The sequence below is a fragment of the Talpa occidentalis genome, unplaced genomic scaffold (genome assembly GCF_014898055.3).
Source record: "Talpa occidentalis isolate TD23 unplaced genomic scaffold, MPIMG_talOcc4v2.1 talOcc4.6, whole genome shotgun sequence".
Classification (NCBI taxonomy): Eukaryota; Metazoa; Chordata; class Mammalia; order Eulipotyphla; family Talpidae; genus Talpa; species Talpa occidentalis.
In genome coordinates, this window is record NW_023604972.1 from 88,330,660 (window position 1) to 88,347,081 (window position 16,422).

Genomic DNA, 16,422 nt, shown 5'->3' on the forward strand with positions numbered 1-16,422 from the left:
ATGGCTATACCTCAGGAAGATAAATTAAAATCTTAGGGGTAGAGAAAAGTATCTGTAATAATAATAACAAAAAAAAAAGTCTTATGTGACTCTAATGGATAACAGGGTTAGAAATGACTAAATTACTAATTTAATAATTAGTAATTTCTTGACTTAGATTTAAAAAAAAACTCTGAAGACTTGTAAGGATAAAATTATTTGCCTAAAGTTAAGGGTAATTGGTGGATCATGTGGGTTTATAGTCTAGACCTTCTGACTCCAGTATTCTTTCCATGAGAAGATGAGACATAGCAAAGAATGAAATAGACTACTAGACCACTTCTAATTTGCTTTCAGGGGAGTGTAATCTGCATCACTAGGCTCTGAACTATAGAGAGTAGGATTTAACCCATTCCTTCCCAGGGGATCTAACAATAGATTTATCAATGAAACTGTCTATCTGCCTAATTAAAACATAAGCTTCCTGAGGGCAAGGATAGGATATTGCTCATTTTTGTAGGCAATGGCAAGCCCACATGCAAAGTATCTGCAATGCATATTAAGTTGATGCATATATTAGGAACCAAGAAATGAGAGCAAAAATGCTCAAAAACATAATCAGTATTTTCTTTTGAGTTCTAACATACAATGCCCAGTTACATGACAGAAATAATACATTTTCATAGAAATATTGCTAAAGTCCTTTCATGGGTCAAACTAGTATTATTGCTTGGGACACAATAATAACATTCTAAATTTGTGCCTATAAAGGTAACAAAGTGTCAACCTTGAGTAAAGTTCAGAAAGACCTTAATCAAAGGGAATTTGGGGGCTTTCCAGGAGGGGTCGGGTATTTGGAAGATATGTTTTGCCTAACCTAGGAATATTATCTTTTTAAAATATGTGTCTGAACACTGTGTAGATCACATTCCAGAAAAATGGTCATGTCTTTTTTCTTAAAGGAAATCTTGGAAGAAATCCGAGGTTCAGGGATCAAGAATAAAATGACCAGCAGGCATAGTTCTTTGGTTCAATTATCTTTCAACTAATTATTTTACCTGTCCGTTTCTGGGTCACTATGTTTGGAAAAGCAGTAGCTTTAGGAATTTTTACCTCCATTGTGTTGGTTAGAGTGTCACCAGCTCCATTCTAAAAAGGACATCTGGGGACAAATAACTTATTTATTTTTTGTTTTGCATTTTTACTTTATACATACAAGAACTGGGGTATAGACCAGAGTTGCAGGGTTGTGAGAGGATTCTCCAGAAGCACAATGGGGAGCAGAACAGGCAGATCTACTGAAATGCACTGCTGAGCGGAGCAGCGGGCAAGACAGTAGAGGTCTGCTGCACCATGTTAGCTCCCTGGCTGGGATTAGCTCCCTGGCTGGGGATTGAACTCTTGCTGCAGTTGCTGGTGACAGCTTGATAGTGCTGTGACTTTAATCCCTGCGCCTCCAGGGAGGCCCGACAAATAACTTTTAAAAGTTATTTATTTGTTTTTTTTAATAAATTTTATTTTTATATTCCCCATACACTTGCAACCCCCTTATTTTGACCCCAATCCCTCCCCTCCCTACCCCTCATCCCCCATAGAGTGTCTCTGGTTCATAGTTGTTTGTTGATTTTGATTTTCACTTTCTTATAGTTATTCATTTTCCTGGTCCCTTATTTAAGTTTTCTAGATTCCTGCTATGAGTGAGACCATCCGGTATTTTTCTTTTTCTTTCTGGCTTATTTCGCTGAGCATGATCCCTTCCAGCGCCATCCATGTTGCTGCAAATTGCATGTGTTTATCTTTTTTGAATGCTGAGTAATATTCCATGGTAAAAGTTATTTCTTGTACTATTCTTTGTCTGTACTGTAATAGATACAAATAGCACATTACCTAAATACAAACACACATAATCTAAACTCAGGAAATAACTACAAATGCTAGGAAACCACTCACCTTATTGACAAGGGTATATAAAGCTTTGTCTTGTGCATCATATTTTAGACACTGCCTAATCCAGGTGTGGATAGTCCAGTCTCTTAGGTACCAGCAGTTGGGGCTGTGTCGAAATCTAAGTAGAGAGAGAAAATTGGTGTTAACTCTTAAATGTCAATCCCAAAGTACATTTTCCTTCAGCAGGTCCTTCTCTTAAATATTTACAGATAGGCAGTCAATGTGACCAAGAATCCTGAAAGTGAATGGTCAAAAAAAACTCAGGGATTAGACTCATTCATTAACAAGTCTGAAATGGGAAAGAGAAGTCAACATAGTAAGAATAAATAACAGACAATAATATTATTATTCCTTATCTAACACCTACTAATTCAAAATCTTGGCTCAAGAGATTTATGAATAGTAGTCTTGGGAAAATATCTACTAACCACAACATTGTATAAATACATGGAGGAAGAATGATGTGAAGTTGAAGCTAATATTTTAGAAATTTAAAATAAAACATGGAGCAAAAATGAAAACGAGAACAGCTTATCTGGAGGGAAATCAGTTTTGATTTATGTTGATATTTCTTGTGGCACTTAGGAGAGATGGGGACACTCTTAATTGAACCAAAAGTAAACAAAAAGATGGGGAAAAATGAGCAAAATTGAACATCTAAATCCTATAGGATCCACAACCCCCTGCTTTCTTCATAGCTTCACACTAGTTCCTCTGTATCCTCTTGCTTCCTACAGCTCTCCACACGGTCTTTAAAGGCCTAAACAGCCCCATGCGAGGTGACATAGTTGTATTTCCATAGGAGTGGAACTTGGAAAGGAGCTCTGACTGCTGCTCCTGCCTCAAGTTCATACACATTGATGTGTCAACATCTGGGGTCGGAGCAGCTGCTCCTTGTTCTTGGGGTCCATGCCACAAGACTGAGTGAGAACAGACAAGGGGTCAATGGGGATCCCTTTGTTTATGTTCTGATTGAAATGATCCTCACTTATTATGCCAGCTCAAGTCCCAACTTTTCTTTCACCACTCAGGAAACAGGTCAATCTCCAAGCCCCACAAAAATCAAACTATTTTCTTAAAAAGATAAAGGTAGGATGAAAATTTAGGAATGAAGGGATTTTATGTAGTATTTGGGAGTTGGGGCTACATGCTAATTCTAGTGTTTTTTAGAGGCTGATTATTCAATCTGCACTTGCTATTTCCTGCCATATGTTAGTGGGACAATTTCTTGCTAAACAGGTTCTCTGGCAAAGTAAAAGTGAAGAAAAAGAAAGGAAGCAAAAAGTAGTATTTAATTTAGGCTATTTATTAGTGCTCTGGCTATTTCTTTATTTATTATCTGGCAAAAATAAGGCCTGAAGATGTTTTGTAGTCTTAGTCATCTATTTCTGCCCATTCTTTCATTTTAGGTTTCTCTGGAAAAGGTCTCTTTCATTCTATTTTTCTTTACAGAATTAGCCTTTTTAATTCTGCTTTTAAATGAAGCAGAAAGATTAAAAGTATGTCAAATTATGTTCAGGATGAGAATGGCCTGGCCAGGGAAAAGCATCATCTAGCTACCTGATCATGAGATCTAATGAGATCTTCTGAATAGAAATAAAACAAAATACATCATTTGTTTTCATGTTTCCCCTCACATTTTAAAATCAGCTTATACTCTGCTTATACTCTGAGCTCCTCTGCTTATACTCTGAGCTTTAAAGTGTAATGGCCAATCAAGAGTTAATTCTACTTCTTTTTTTTTTTGTGGGACCCTCGCCCAGTAGCCAGGGATCGAACTGGCACTGCAGAGGCTGCGGGCAGCCTCGCAACCCAGCGCTCAACCGCTGCACCACCAGGGGAGGCCTGAGTTAATTCTACTTCTTAAAGAAAAAAAAAGTGAGTAAAATACTAAGTGAGAGAGATGCTTCCTCATTGGCCTGTATACTCCCTGAGCAAAGTAAGGGCAGTGATGGCTCAATCAATACTGATTCCTCAGCACCTGACATCATTTGGGTCCACAGTAGGTTTTCAGCAAATATAGAAGGAGCTTCAACCAACACATGTACTAAATGTTATTATATACTCATCATTCCGTTAACAGCTAGGGTGTATACAAAGAACAGCAAATTCCCTGTTTGGTGTCATCTCTCATTACATCTCATTACAAAATAAAGTATAAAAACATAGTTTAGGACCTCCCTGGAGGTACAGGGGTTAAAGTCTCAGTGCTATCAAGCTATCACTAGCCATAGCAACATGAGTTGCTGGTCAGAGAGGTAACCCCCATGGCTCAGCAGACCTCTCCTGGGTCACCTGCTGCTCCCCTCAGCAGTGTATTTCAGTCAATCTGCCTGTTCTACTCTGCTGTCTCTAGTGAATCCTCTCCACTCCCCCCCCACACCCTCTAGCTTACACCTCAGTTCTTACATGTATAAGTAAAAATAAATCTTAAAAAATAAAATAAAAACATAGTTTATAAAAGGTGGGAGATGTTTAGTGCTAAAGACACAAAGGGTATTGCTAGATGCTAGAGAGGTTTTGGTTTAATGTATTGGGTTTGGTCCACTTTTCCTTTAAAAACAAAAAATTTTTTAAAAGTCAATTATCCCCTTTGCCTGATAATTTTAAACAGAATCCTCACTTTAAATCTCATCTTCTGCTTCAGAGTGTCTCAAAAGAACACTAAAGGGATGCTTAACTTTCTGATGAATCTTAACACCATATCCATATCCAGCCAAACACCTTTCCCCTTATTAATAACCAGCAGACTGCTTTCTGGCTTTGAAGAATAACATAGACTGATATAACCTAGCCATATTTGTCAATGCTCAAATTAAAATTTATTTAAAGTCATTTGCTTACCTTCTGAGGCTAACTTTAATACATTGAAAATCAGAAAATCCTTATCCTCTCACATCTTTCCCTTCTTACACTTTATTAAAAGCCTAAAAGGGAAAGTTACTCAAGACACCACACATGGAATAGAATGTGAGATTTGTCACCTCTGCATGTGAGATTTGTCAACAGACACATAGGAGTTTTTCTAAGTCCACTCCATCTCCCATGCTGGGATGTGGCTATCTTATTACGACCTTTGCTCTCTAAGACCCAGTAATTCAGATATACAACCATGTCCAGCACATTTTCAACTAAGTGACATTAAATTAATTTAGGAATAAGAGGAAAACTCACATATATTATGAAATATGCTGCCACAGTGCAATACCTGAATTTCCCAGCCAGGCAGCAGATGAAGTTCTCTCTAAGGTTACATCCATCAGTGTTGGGAAAAAAAAGAAATTAGCACACACACAAAAGTTAGCATACAACCTATGTGAGCAGCTATCTAGAATATAAACAACTCACAGCATTGAGATAGTAGGTGCCATCTTTGGATGATAAGTTTGAAAATTCCTCTGTCAATGACTTTTGAAACAGTTCACACAGATAAACTTAGGCCCTTTTCAAAACTGCCAGTGGGACTAGGACAGGCAGATAAGTCTTTGCCTGGAACTATTCTGCAGATTTGCTGGATGAACATTCTCCCTTTTAGTCAAGAGAAAGGCAAAGAGTCAAGAACACGATGCAATGATTTTCCAATTTGCCTGAAAACAGATTGGCTTTTGTTTTTGCCTGCTCTGCCCAACCTGGCAGATTACAGGCAGCCAGTGTAGGAATCCCCTGAGTGTGTTTTACCATCAGCTGTTTGCTCACCTCAACAGAAGCATTATTGTCCAGGCTAGCAGGCTGATGGTGGTATGGAAAAGATAAACAAATGCAACCCAAATAATCCCAACAATGTTTGCACTCATGAAGGCAAGGGACACGCTGAGCTTCTAGCTTATGAAATACAAGCACATTTACAACAGTTCTAACAACATGCACATTTCTCAAAGGAGAAGGAGTGAAATGTACTTTAAGGCTCTGGATTTTGTTCTAAAAGTTAGTAACCCAAGACTGATGAAATCTCTATCCTCAGTGCTAAGGAGGGTTTCCATGGGGGTAGTTGCCCCAAAGTACCACACAGACTTGCCGTGGGAACCAAAATTATAGCCAGTCAAATGGCAACAACTTACAAGTTTCCTCTTTTCAAAATCAGGCTATGTTCAGGACTTTTCAGGACATTTGCCTGGACTATTCCTCATTGGAAGGAGAGCAGAATCACAGGTTGAGAAACTGACATGAGGGCAAAACCGATATGGGGGCAAAAGTCTTTGATATCATAACAGATTTTTTAGAAGGAAAGAGAGGTTACACCAAAGAAGTCAAGAATGAAAAGAAAAACATCACAGATTTCCTATGATTATATAGAAGGTACTTTATACTATGTGTAAAAACGTGACATGGGATTTCCTATTTGTGACCAATTTCATTCAAAAAGTATGACACAGTCTTTATTCCAGGGGATTCAAATGAAGATTCTTGTTGAATGGCCAAAGTGGAAATGCTCATCAGCTCTTTGAGTATCACAAATGAAAGCACTCCCGCCTGAGCAGAGCTAATGCACAGATGCCAGAGCCTGGAGTTCAGCAGCATTGCCAGTTAGATGCAGCACTGGCTCTTCCATATGAATGAGCCAGCTTTCCACAACGTTTATCTGATTATGAGAGCCACCAACCTTGAACATACACATGAAGATTTCCCTCCTCCCTAGTGTATTCTGTATCCAGTGGCAACAGGCTTTACAGATGGAAACTAAAGCCCCTGGGCTGGGCAGACATGGAGATGAGCAAGGGGCCCAGGGTAAAAGAAGGGGAGAAGAATGCCAAGAAGAGAATATAGTTGGCGTCAAAGCACAGTGTGGACTGGGTTTCTTATCCATGGAAGAAAGCCTGTAATTACTAGAAGGTTTGAGCACTTCCTTGAACTAGAACCAAAGAACAAGAGGGTGTTAAACTATTTAACTCCTTAAACCAGCATTCGATTCAATCACTTCTATCCACTTTCTTATTTTATTCTCATAAAGGAAAAATTTTCTTCTGCATCTTGCTGGAAATTTTGCTTTCATCAATGATTAGTTGCCCCAAACTACCACAAAAAAAATCAAATTTTTATGATAATTTTTTATGACTATTACATTTTTGCTAAGTGTTAAAAATAGGGACAGAATCTATATCAGAATTGAAGATAAAGACAGCAGTAGTAACGATTAAAATCTCTTTCCTGCTTGAAATTAGGACTCTTACTTTTTTTTTTTAAGATATATTTATTCATGCATATAAGAGCGGGGGTACAGGGCATAGGTGCGGGGGGTAAGGAGATTCACCAGAGACAGAGTGGGGAACAGAACAGGTGGACCTAGTGACATACACTGCTGAGGGGAGCAGCCGGCGAGTCAGGAGAGGTCTGCTGTGCCATGTGGGTTTCTCTCTGGCTGTCCGGTGATTGAACTCGTGCTGCAGAGGCTGTGGACAGCTTCATAGTGTGTTGCTTAACCCCTTGCACCACCAGGGAGGCCCTGGGATTCTTACTCTTACAGATGAACTTCAGTTAAGTTTAATTTTCAACATGCATGTCCTGAGCCTTTACTAAGTGAAGCACTAAGTGTAAGAATCCCCTCCAAAACATCCCCATCAAATGGTCAGTCAGTCTGGGCACAAACATTTCCAATTAATTAATTATATAACTCACACAGCAGTAAAAATGTTCTAGTGCCTCTAAAAATTCCTTAATCTCTGCTTTGTAGTCAACCCCTCCAGGGTTTGCTGGTCAATTTATGCAAAGTTTTTGTAGGTAAGCTCCTAGAGTATTTTTCTAACCTCTGAGTTATTTGAAAAAAAAAAGGAAAAATAAAAAAGGTAATAAACATATAATTTCTATCTGTTGGTTTGTTTCTAGTTTTTATTCTGCTAATTTCCCAAAAGAATTTGAAAAAATTAAAGCCCAGTTTGCCAGTAGTTTTTTCTGAGTCCTCTATTCATTAATTAGGTTGTCTAGTATCCCTTACTGTGATTCTAAAAAAGATGGTAAGGAAGTGGATTTTGGGTGGAGAATAACAGACATAGAATTTTGCAAATGTGAAGTGCTAAATAAATGCAGTATAATAACACATTTTTTGAAGTGAAATGGATAACAGAGGAGTTGTTAGCTATCAAAGTCAAAGTCTAAATTTGTCAGGCCAGAGGCTTGAAAATATTAGCATTTCACCTGGAAACATTAGCAAAATAAGACATGAAAAACTACTCCAGGAAAAATAACCTATTTCCCAGGTCTCCTCAAGGAACAAAAAGAATGCAATGACAAATAGCACATATATACCCCAATTATTATCTCTTTCTCTTCTCTTTGACCTGGCTGTCATTTTGCTAGATTGACCTCTGTTGATTTAGGAGACATATTTCTCTTAGTCAATAAGCAACCCTTGCCAGGTGATCCCTTTCTGAGACAGAAAGAAAAACTCCCATAAACTGACTCTATGCTCATTTGAGGGCATGCCTAGTTGCTTTCTCTCTCACTCACTTTCACAGTATATAAAAGTAAGGAGCCAGTCAGGATGAAGCCAACTGTTCTTTTGTCTAAAGCTGGAATGCTATTTTTATCAGCTTCCAAAAGGTGATGGATATAGATTAACAAAGGAGAATTATTTGTGGGGAGAATGGGAGGAGGAAAAAGCATTTCCTGTGATTGTGGTAGTGTCATCCTTGTGATGGTTGGAAAGGCAACAAAGGGCGGTTTTTGTGGCCAAGAAGCACGCTGTCCATGAAAAGTGCCTGGAAGCAGCTGGTGGGGCTTTAATACTGGATGTATAGGTTCACTTCACACCCCAGAGGCAGTCACTGAAAGGCAAGATGAGGCTAAAGGGAGAGCGCCTTTAGCAAAGAACAGTGGGAGGCTGAGAAAAATAAAATCTTGGAACCTAGTTACTATATTTTTCCAGTTACTGAGAAATAATTGACAGACATCAATGTGTAAGTTTAAGGCATTCAGCATGAATAACTGATTTATGTTGTGAAATGATTACTGAGGATCAGCTAACATTCATCTTCTCCAATACATACAATTAAAAAAACCCAGTCCTATTTATAAAACCATATAAAGTTGTGGGAACTGGCTTGCTACGTGCAGACATAAGGGAAATATTTCTTATTTCGAGCAGGAAATCTGTGAGCACTGAAATGAACCAGTTTTAAAAAGACAAACATTTTCTGATATCTTCCTAAAGTTTGACTTCAGATGATACTTTTGCAAAATCATGAATAATATGATGACTAAGACATGTAACTCATATGTATTAATTAACTCTGGTAGGTGGCATATCAGAATAATTCTGAGGATAGAGAAGGTAAAGGGGAACAAAGGAGGAAAACAAAAACTAGAAATCAGAAATTCTGGAGTATTCCATGCTAATGAAGTTGTCAGGATTAAGTCTGCTACAAAAGAAATGGGCAAAGATTCCCAGCCCAAGGGATGAGGCACACCAGCATCAAAGCAGGGAAGAATTAAGCTGGTGTTTAGCAGACTTACGTACATTTGAGCGTGAGATTACGGATTTTTTTAGGGGTATTTTTGAGGGAAAAGAAGGTCAGCACTAATCTGGATTTTTTTAAATCAGATTTTTTTCTTTTCTAAAGAAGAAAATCATCTTGGTGTTTTAAACATTCTGATTCTCTAATATGTGGAAAAGTTGATTCCCTAAGTATTGTCTGTTTATTGCAAAAGGTAAGATTGGATTTACTTCCTGTTAAACAACCCAGCTTCGTAGTTGAATTCTATTTCTGTAACTCTACTAACTCTCCTATGAAGACTGTAAACTCTTAAGTCAGTGGACAAGTTTTCTATCTTGTAGGTGCTTGAATATTTGGCAAAAGTGACTAGACCTAAGATTGTATAAATGCCAATAACATATGTTGACATTCACGAGTATTATTTATATTTGAAAGAGTAATCCACTTCCAGTTTTGAAGTATCGCTCTGCCTACAACAGATGAAGCCAGGAGGAAATGCTACCATTTTATACAAGCCATGAAGAGATCAGAAATGGCAAAGGCTATGGAATGATACATGGTCAGTCTGGAAAGTCACCTACTTGCCTCTGTTGGTTCTTTCCTATCATACATACGAGGACAAAGGATTATGAAGTGCAATAAATTCAAGGAAGACAAGTTGACAGAATGAAGCCAAAAAGATGAGGATAAAGGTCAAAGTTCAAAGAACTCCTCCCCTAACCAGTTACAAATGAAAAAAATGGAGACTCTTTTCAAGACTAGAAAAGAAGTTGAACATCATTTAGGCTAAGTAAATTGGGAAAAGGGGAAAGAAGAAAAAATTTCACAGAATTTGATTCAGTGCTGGTAGGGCCCTTTAATGTTCACTGTCCATTGAGCTTACTGAGAACCGATTGAGTCCTGATATGAAATGGTCTAGTCTAGTTGCTTTACTTGATGAGTAATCTTGATGTCCAATGAGATGAAATGATTTACTGTAGATAAGCACAGCTAGCGACAGGATCTAACTAGACTCTTGCTATTCTACCATTGCCTCTCAATTCTTTCATTTGTAAACTATTGTTAACAAGCATTTCTGCAGTTTCAAAAAGGTCTTCAACATGTCTTAAAAATAAATGATATCGGGGGCCTCCTCTGGTGGCGCAGGCGGTTGAGCACAGCGCTGTGAAGCTGTTTGCACTCTGCAGCGGTGGTTCGATCCCGGCCGGCTGGCGAGGATCCCACATGGTGCAGCAGACCTCTCCTGTCTCGCCTGCTGCTCCCCTCAGCAGTGTATTTCTTCAGTCTGCCTGTTCTGTTCCCCACTCTGTCTCTGGTGAATCCTCTCACCCTCCCGCACCTCTGGTCTGTACCCTGGTTCTTGTATAAATAAATAAATAAATCTTAAAAAAAAAATGATATCGGGCCCCCCTGGTGGTGCAAGAGATTAAGACACAACCTATGAAGCTGTCCGTAGCCTCTGCAGCACGAGTTCGATCCCCGGCCAGGGAGCTACCCACATGGCATAACAGACCTCTCCTGACTTGTCCGCTGCTCCCCTCAGCAGTGTATTTCTGTCAGTCTGCCTGTTCTGTTCCTCATTCTGTCTCTGATGAATCCTCTCACCCCCTGCACTTCTGCCCTGTACCCCCCGTTCTTGTATGCATAAAAAATAAATCTTAAAAAAAAAAAAAGATATCTCTTTGAAATATAGAAGCAGAATCCAGAGAAAAACAGACTGTGAAACATTTTGGAATTGCCCTGAACTAGCTGTCTGACTTTGAAAGTCACTTGATCCTTTGGGTTGTATTTGCTGTAACTCTAAAATGAAGAGGAAGGATTACCTGGATCATGAACTCAAATGTCTACAAGGGTCAGTCAGTTAATATAAATGTATAAATGCATCAGTTAATATAAATGTATGGAGAGTCATGCCATGTAAGACAATAAGTGCAAATAATCAAAGTGAGTGCCGAGTGATACTGTTTTTGAAAACAAACTATACGGGACAAACAAAATACACTGCAACCCTGGACTACACCAGACCCCTCGAACTTTTTCTGGCACTCAAGTTTAATGGCTTTAAAAAATCATAAGCCTATACCCATTCATTAAAATATCAGTCATTTACAAGTTTCTGTTAAACCAAAAAGAAAAAAAAAAAAAAGCAGTAATACAAGAGAAAAGTGACTTAAATTATCACTCAGTCCACAGATGATTCCACTAAACTCCATTCTCCCACCAGTTGAACATCATTTTCCCCACTTTGGGAAGTCAACATAGATTGTTATGGGGACAGCAGATTCTAGAAACTGGCACCTAAAATTTCAAGATTAAATGATACAATCACTAAAGTTAAACTAAAAACCCTGTAGGGTATGTAAAGTATCAAGTTTTTCTGCCCTCCCGCCATTAGTATTGATGATGATCCCCGTGGCCCTGAATGCATGCCTGATGGTGGGCACCTGGAGTGGGGTGTGGGCCTGTGTAGATGGGATACACCTGGGCTAGGCTTATAAGGGCGGCGTCACCGGGACGCCAGCAGACCGAAAGAAGCAGAGAAGCAAAGGCCACAAGAGAACGCCGGAGAGCCCAGAAAGACTGAAGACTCGCCGGGGCCGGGAGGCCGGCCTGCCCGGGGCCCTCAGCATCCCCTGCCTGCCGTGTACCGGGTAAACTCAATAAAACCCTGAAAAAGCGAGGGCTCCAGGACTCTTCCTTCACCGGTCTGCTCAGGTACTAGAGAACCTGCTTTGTGCCCTTCCTGCCTCTACAGACTCTAAGGTAAATTTTTATTTTATTTTTTAAAGGATTTATTTATTTATTTATTTTTGGGACCCTCGCAGGTGGCTGGGGAACAAACCGGCGCTGCAGAGGCTGCGTGCAGCCTCGCAGCCCAGCGCTCACCGCTGTGCCACCAGGGGAGGCCCTTAAACATTTATTTATGCATGCAAGAGCCGGGGTGCAGGTCAGAGGTGCGGAGGGTGAGAGGATTCACCAGAGATATAGCGGGGAGCTGTACAGGCGGGTCTACTGAAATACACTGCTGAGGGGAGCAGCAGGCAAGACAAGAGAGGTCTGCTGCACCATGTGGGTCAAACCTCTGCTGGGTGGAGATAGAACTCCTGCAGTGCTGCAGTGGCTGCAGAAAGCTTCATAGTGCTGCGACTTAACCCGGTCTGCCACCAGGGAGGCCCCTAAGGTAAATTTTTATATATAATTCCTCAAGATCAAGTTTTGCAGGAAATCAAATATTTTGCAATTGATCTCATTAATAAAGTATTCTCTACTTAAGTGAATACTTCATTGTAAGCAATTTTATTATCTAAGCAACTTTATTATTATCAATTTATTATTATCTGTTATCTATAATTTTATAAGCAGTCATCCAAAGTAATTTTTCTATTACTACAAATGGCTTTGTATGTTACCACTTTCTTGTATCCCTCAGTTAAATTACTGTTAAGCAGTCAAAATCATGCAAAGGGTTCACTGCCATGATTATTTATTTTTAGTGTCAAACCCATGTTTTCTGATAATTCCTAGAACATAAATGAGTGAACCCATTAAAGGAAGAGGAATGAGATGAGGATAGTCATAGGGATATTAAGAAATTACTTGCTAGTCTCTAGAATTATAAAAGATATAATTGATTTTTTTTTTAGTTAAAAAGGAAAGAAGTCTGATAATTGAGATTTGGATTGTCAGTCCAATTGATTTTCAAGAAGCTCTAGTATACTACTTACAAAAAACTTTATATATGAGGATAGGAAATTGAAGGTAACCTTTCCTTCTTCTTACACTGCCAAATGGTAAAAATCAGGATGATTACATTTAATAAGCAGCTCCTCTATTTAGCTCAAGCTATTTTGAAAACTGAATTTTGAAATTGCACAAACATAAGATGCTAAGAAGAGTCACAAGAATGACCAAATGCAAGCTTCATGTTGCATAATGGATAAGGGTCAGAGACAATGCCTTTTAATATAACAATAATAAGAAACAATGCTTATAAATTTTGACTAGGGAAGAACTGTTTAATGATAAACAAAACAGGAAGGTCTGGGTTCATCTGCTCTGGCTGGCAAACCTTCCATGAAACAACTATGTTACAGCTAAATAAAAACTCTTAGGCTGGCCCAGAAGGAGGAACGAACAATTTGAAAAACATCTTTTATTGCCTGAGAAATATTTTTGTAAAGTCTCAAAATGCCAGGTCTCAATGTGACTGCAGGCAGCTTTCCAAAAGTGCCCTTGCTTTTCTAAGTATGAGTCATAGGGAAAAGAGAGTTCTTTGGCAAAGACACAATCTTTCCTCCCTGGTTCCACCCTCTCTTCCCCTTTTATTTTATTATATATTTAAAAAACAAGCTTTGATGGATAAGAGTTAAGTAGATTCCAGACAGGCTTAAGTGGAGGAGTTTGAGCACCATAGAGGCAAACTATCATTGCAGAGGTCTCTATTGTTTGTCATTGTGAACAACAGACCCAGGGAAGCGTCTTCTGCATCCTAAAAAGGGCTGGACCCATTGATCATGTATCAGGTCATGGCTGTACGTGTGGCGAAGACAGAGAAACAAACTATGAACATATCTTTGCTTCCCTAGCTTCCTAGAATCATTAGCCCATTTGCTGGACAGTACAGCAAGCTGGCAGGGGTGGGAGCGGTCTTTGATGACTGCACACTAAGTGGGATTTTAACTGCAGTAGCTGTAGGCTATCCACATGGACATGGACATGGCCGCTACAGTGTCTGCAGTCTTCAGTGAACAGGTATAATGCTTCCTTGACAAATTTAGACAATAAAGCAAAGGAACCACCTTATAAGTCTTTAAAAAAAAAAAAAAACAACACAACATAGAATAATATTAAGGAAAAAACAATCTTAAACTAAAGAGTAGTTTTACTACTGTACCTGACAGAATCACTTATTACAATAGAATGGAGCATTTGGTGAAGGCAAAGTTGCCCTCTCTGCCAATGATCATCAATAGACTATGAACCAAGATATTATGCTGGGCACCAAGAGACAAAGGTAAGCACACATAGTCCTTGTCTTCAATAAGGTAAGGTTGCGATTATTGAAAAATGAGTATAATGTGAACATCTAAAAGCTGAAAGTTTAATTCAAACTTTCATATGCAATTTCTCATTTATATAATATTGATTATTTCATATATTCTGATACTACATTTAAAAAAATCAGCCTTAATAGGACAGTGAATGTTCTCTTCAATTTTTCTCTTCTCTTTCTGGTAATCTCTGACTTTTCTTTGGATATATTTAAGAAAGGAAATGTTACAGATATAAATAAAACTGTACCCCCCTCATCCCATTTTTCAGAGGAGGAAAGTTGATGTCCATCATTCTTATGCCAGTTTTATACCACTTCATAGGGTTCAAGTCTGGATTGATTTGAGGACTGAGAAAATAGGACATGGAAACTGCTTAGTAAGAGGGATAGCACACAGCACTTTAGAGGTGACAGCAGAGACATAAAAGAGCCAGAGTTTAAAAGGTGAGCTTCTGTGATTATTTCCACATGGGATGTGACTTGCATAGGGACAAGGATCTTTTCCTTTGTACACTGTGGAGAACTACTAATAGTACAGTAGAACAGAAAGTGCTATCCCAATTAAGAATGCCCTCTAGAAGGAGGAGCATTTGGCTAGAAAACTGTCATTTCACAAGTTGAGATAAAATCATCTTTTTTTAAATTACATCCAATGAAAGCCATTTCCGTTTCTCTCTTGATCCTGAAATGCATTATTATAAAAAGATGTTCAGCAAGCTACCCCAGTCCTCGAGCTTCCACTAATGGCAATCAAATGTCACCATTTGCTATTACATCCTTTCAATATGCATTTAGTATCACAGACATGTCTAACAGTCCATGTATTATGGATTAGATGTTTTGTTCTCTTACAGGTTTATATATACGCTCACACAAAAGAAAACACTACCGTTTGAATAATAGGCACTTTATATTTAAAAAAACAGAGCTATAAGTCATTCCAAAAATTTAAATACTAATCAAGTATTAATAAAGGAGATAAAAATAATTTTGGGAGAGGTACATAAGAGAAAGGACCTTTGCTGTGTCAGTGGCAAGACAACTTATTTTAGAATACTGCAAAACTGGAAAAGGACTCTCAAATTACCCAACATCTTCACTTTATTCATTATAAACAAGTGAGTTTGGAATGATTATGTGAACTTGGCCAAGAATTCTTTGACAATTTCATTATGTAAATTATATAAACTGAACCTAAATGTACTGCCTTTCTTTTCACCCAGCTACTCAAAGTCATTTAACACATACAGTGGGTGGAACGGCAGAAATATATGGGTGAGGCAGAGTGGGAGCAGTTCAGCAGCCTCATTGAAAGAAAGGGAATTTTTCAATTTACTGTGAGTTCAGGCATTTGCCTACATGACCCTCATACAATACATGGGTCTGTTATAATGTCCATTTACTCAGTGCTGACTTGTATAATCAGATTCCAAGAGCAAGAATATGATGAAAACATAATGAGACTCCTAAAAGGCTAGGATATCGCTCGCCTGATAAGATGTGTTCCTGTATAAAACAACCAGATGTGCCATTCTTGGTATGCTCAGGATTTAAGGCAGTTCTTATTCTTCTAAGGAAATGCCATGTCAATAACAAGTACATCAGATGTGCGGTAATGTCACTTATATATCACTGACAGAAGAATACACATCTCCAGCTTGAATACCTCCCCCAGCTGCAGACTTATCTACTCAGTTTTCTCCTACACATCTCCATTTGGCTCTTACATAGGCTCTTCAAACACAACTTATACAGAATTGAGCATATTATATCTAGTCTATCTCTCTTTTTCAACCATGGGTCTTAAACTTTTGTAATCCTGATCTCCAGTGGTCTAAGATCACTTAGGATCACTAAGATCACCCAATCTAGAAAATCCCATGCTCTGATTCTACTACTGAACATGAACAGCTAAAAAAATCTAATTCCCTCAGTGGTTCTTTACAGGTTGTCATTTGAAAGCACTTTTTTTAAATTGCAAAAAACTATCTTTCCTGATATAAATGTAGTAATTTC

At 38.6% G+C, this 16,422-nt stretch overlaps 1 protein-coding gene across 1 annotated transcript in view; it reads right to left on the reverse strand.

The window, feature by feature from the left end:
- Positions 1-16,422, reverse strand: part of MRPS27 (mitochondrial ribosomal protein S27) — a 75,977-nt gene that overhangs the window by 17,383 nt on the left and 42,172 nt on the right. The window contains exon 5 of the mRNA XM_037529419.1: positions 1,930-2,044. Within this exon, the coding sequence (XP_037385316.1) occupies positions 1,930-2,044 (115 nt within the window). The remainder of the gene's footprint in view (positions 1-1,929; positions 2,045-16,422) is intronic.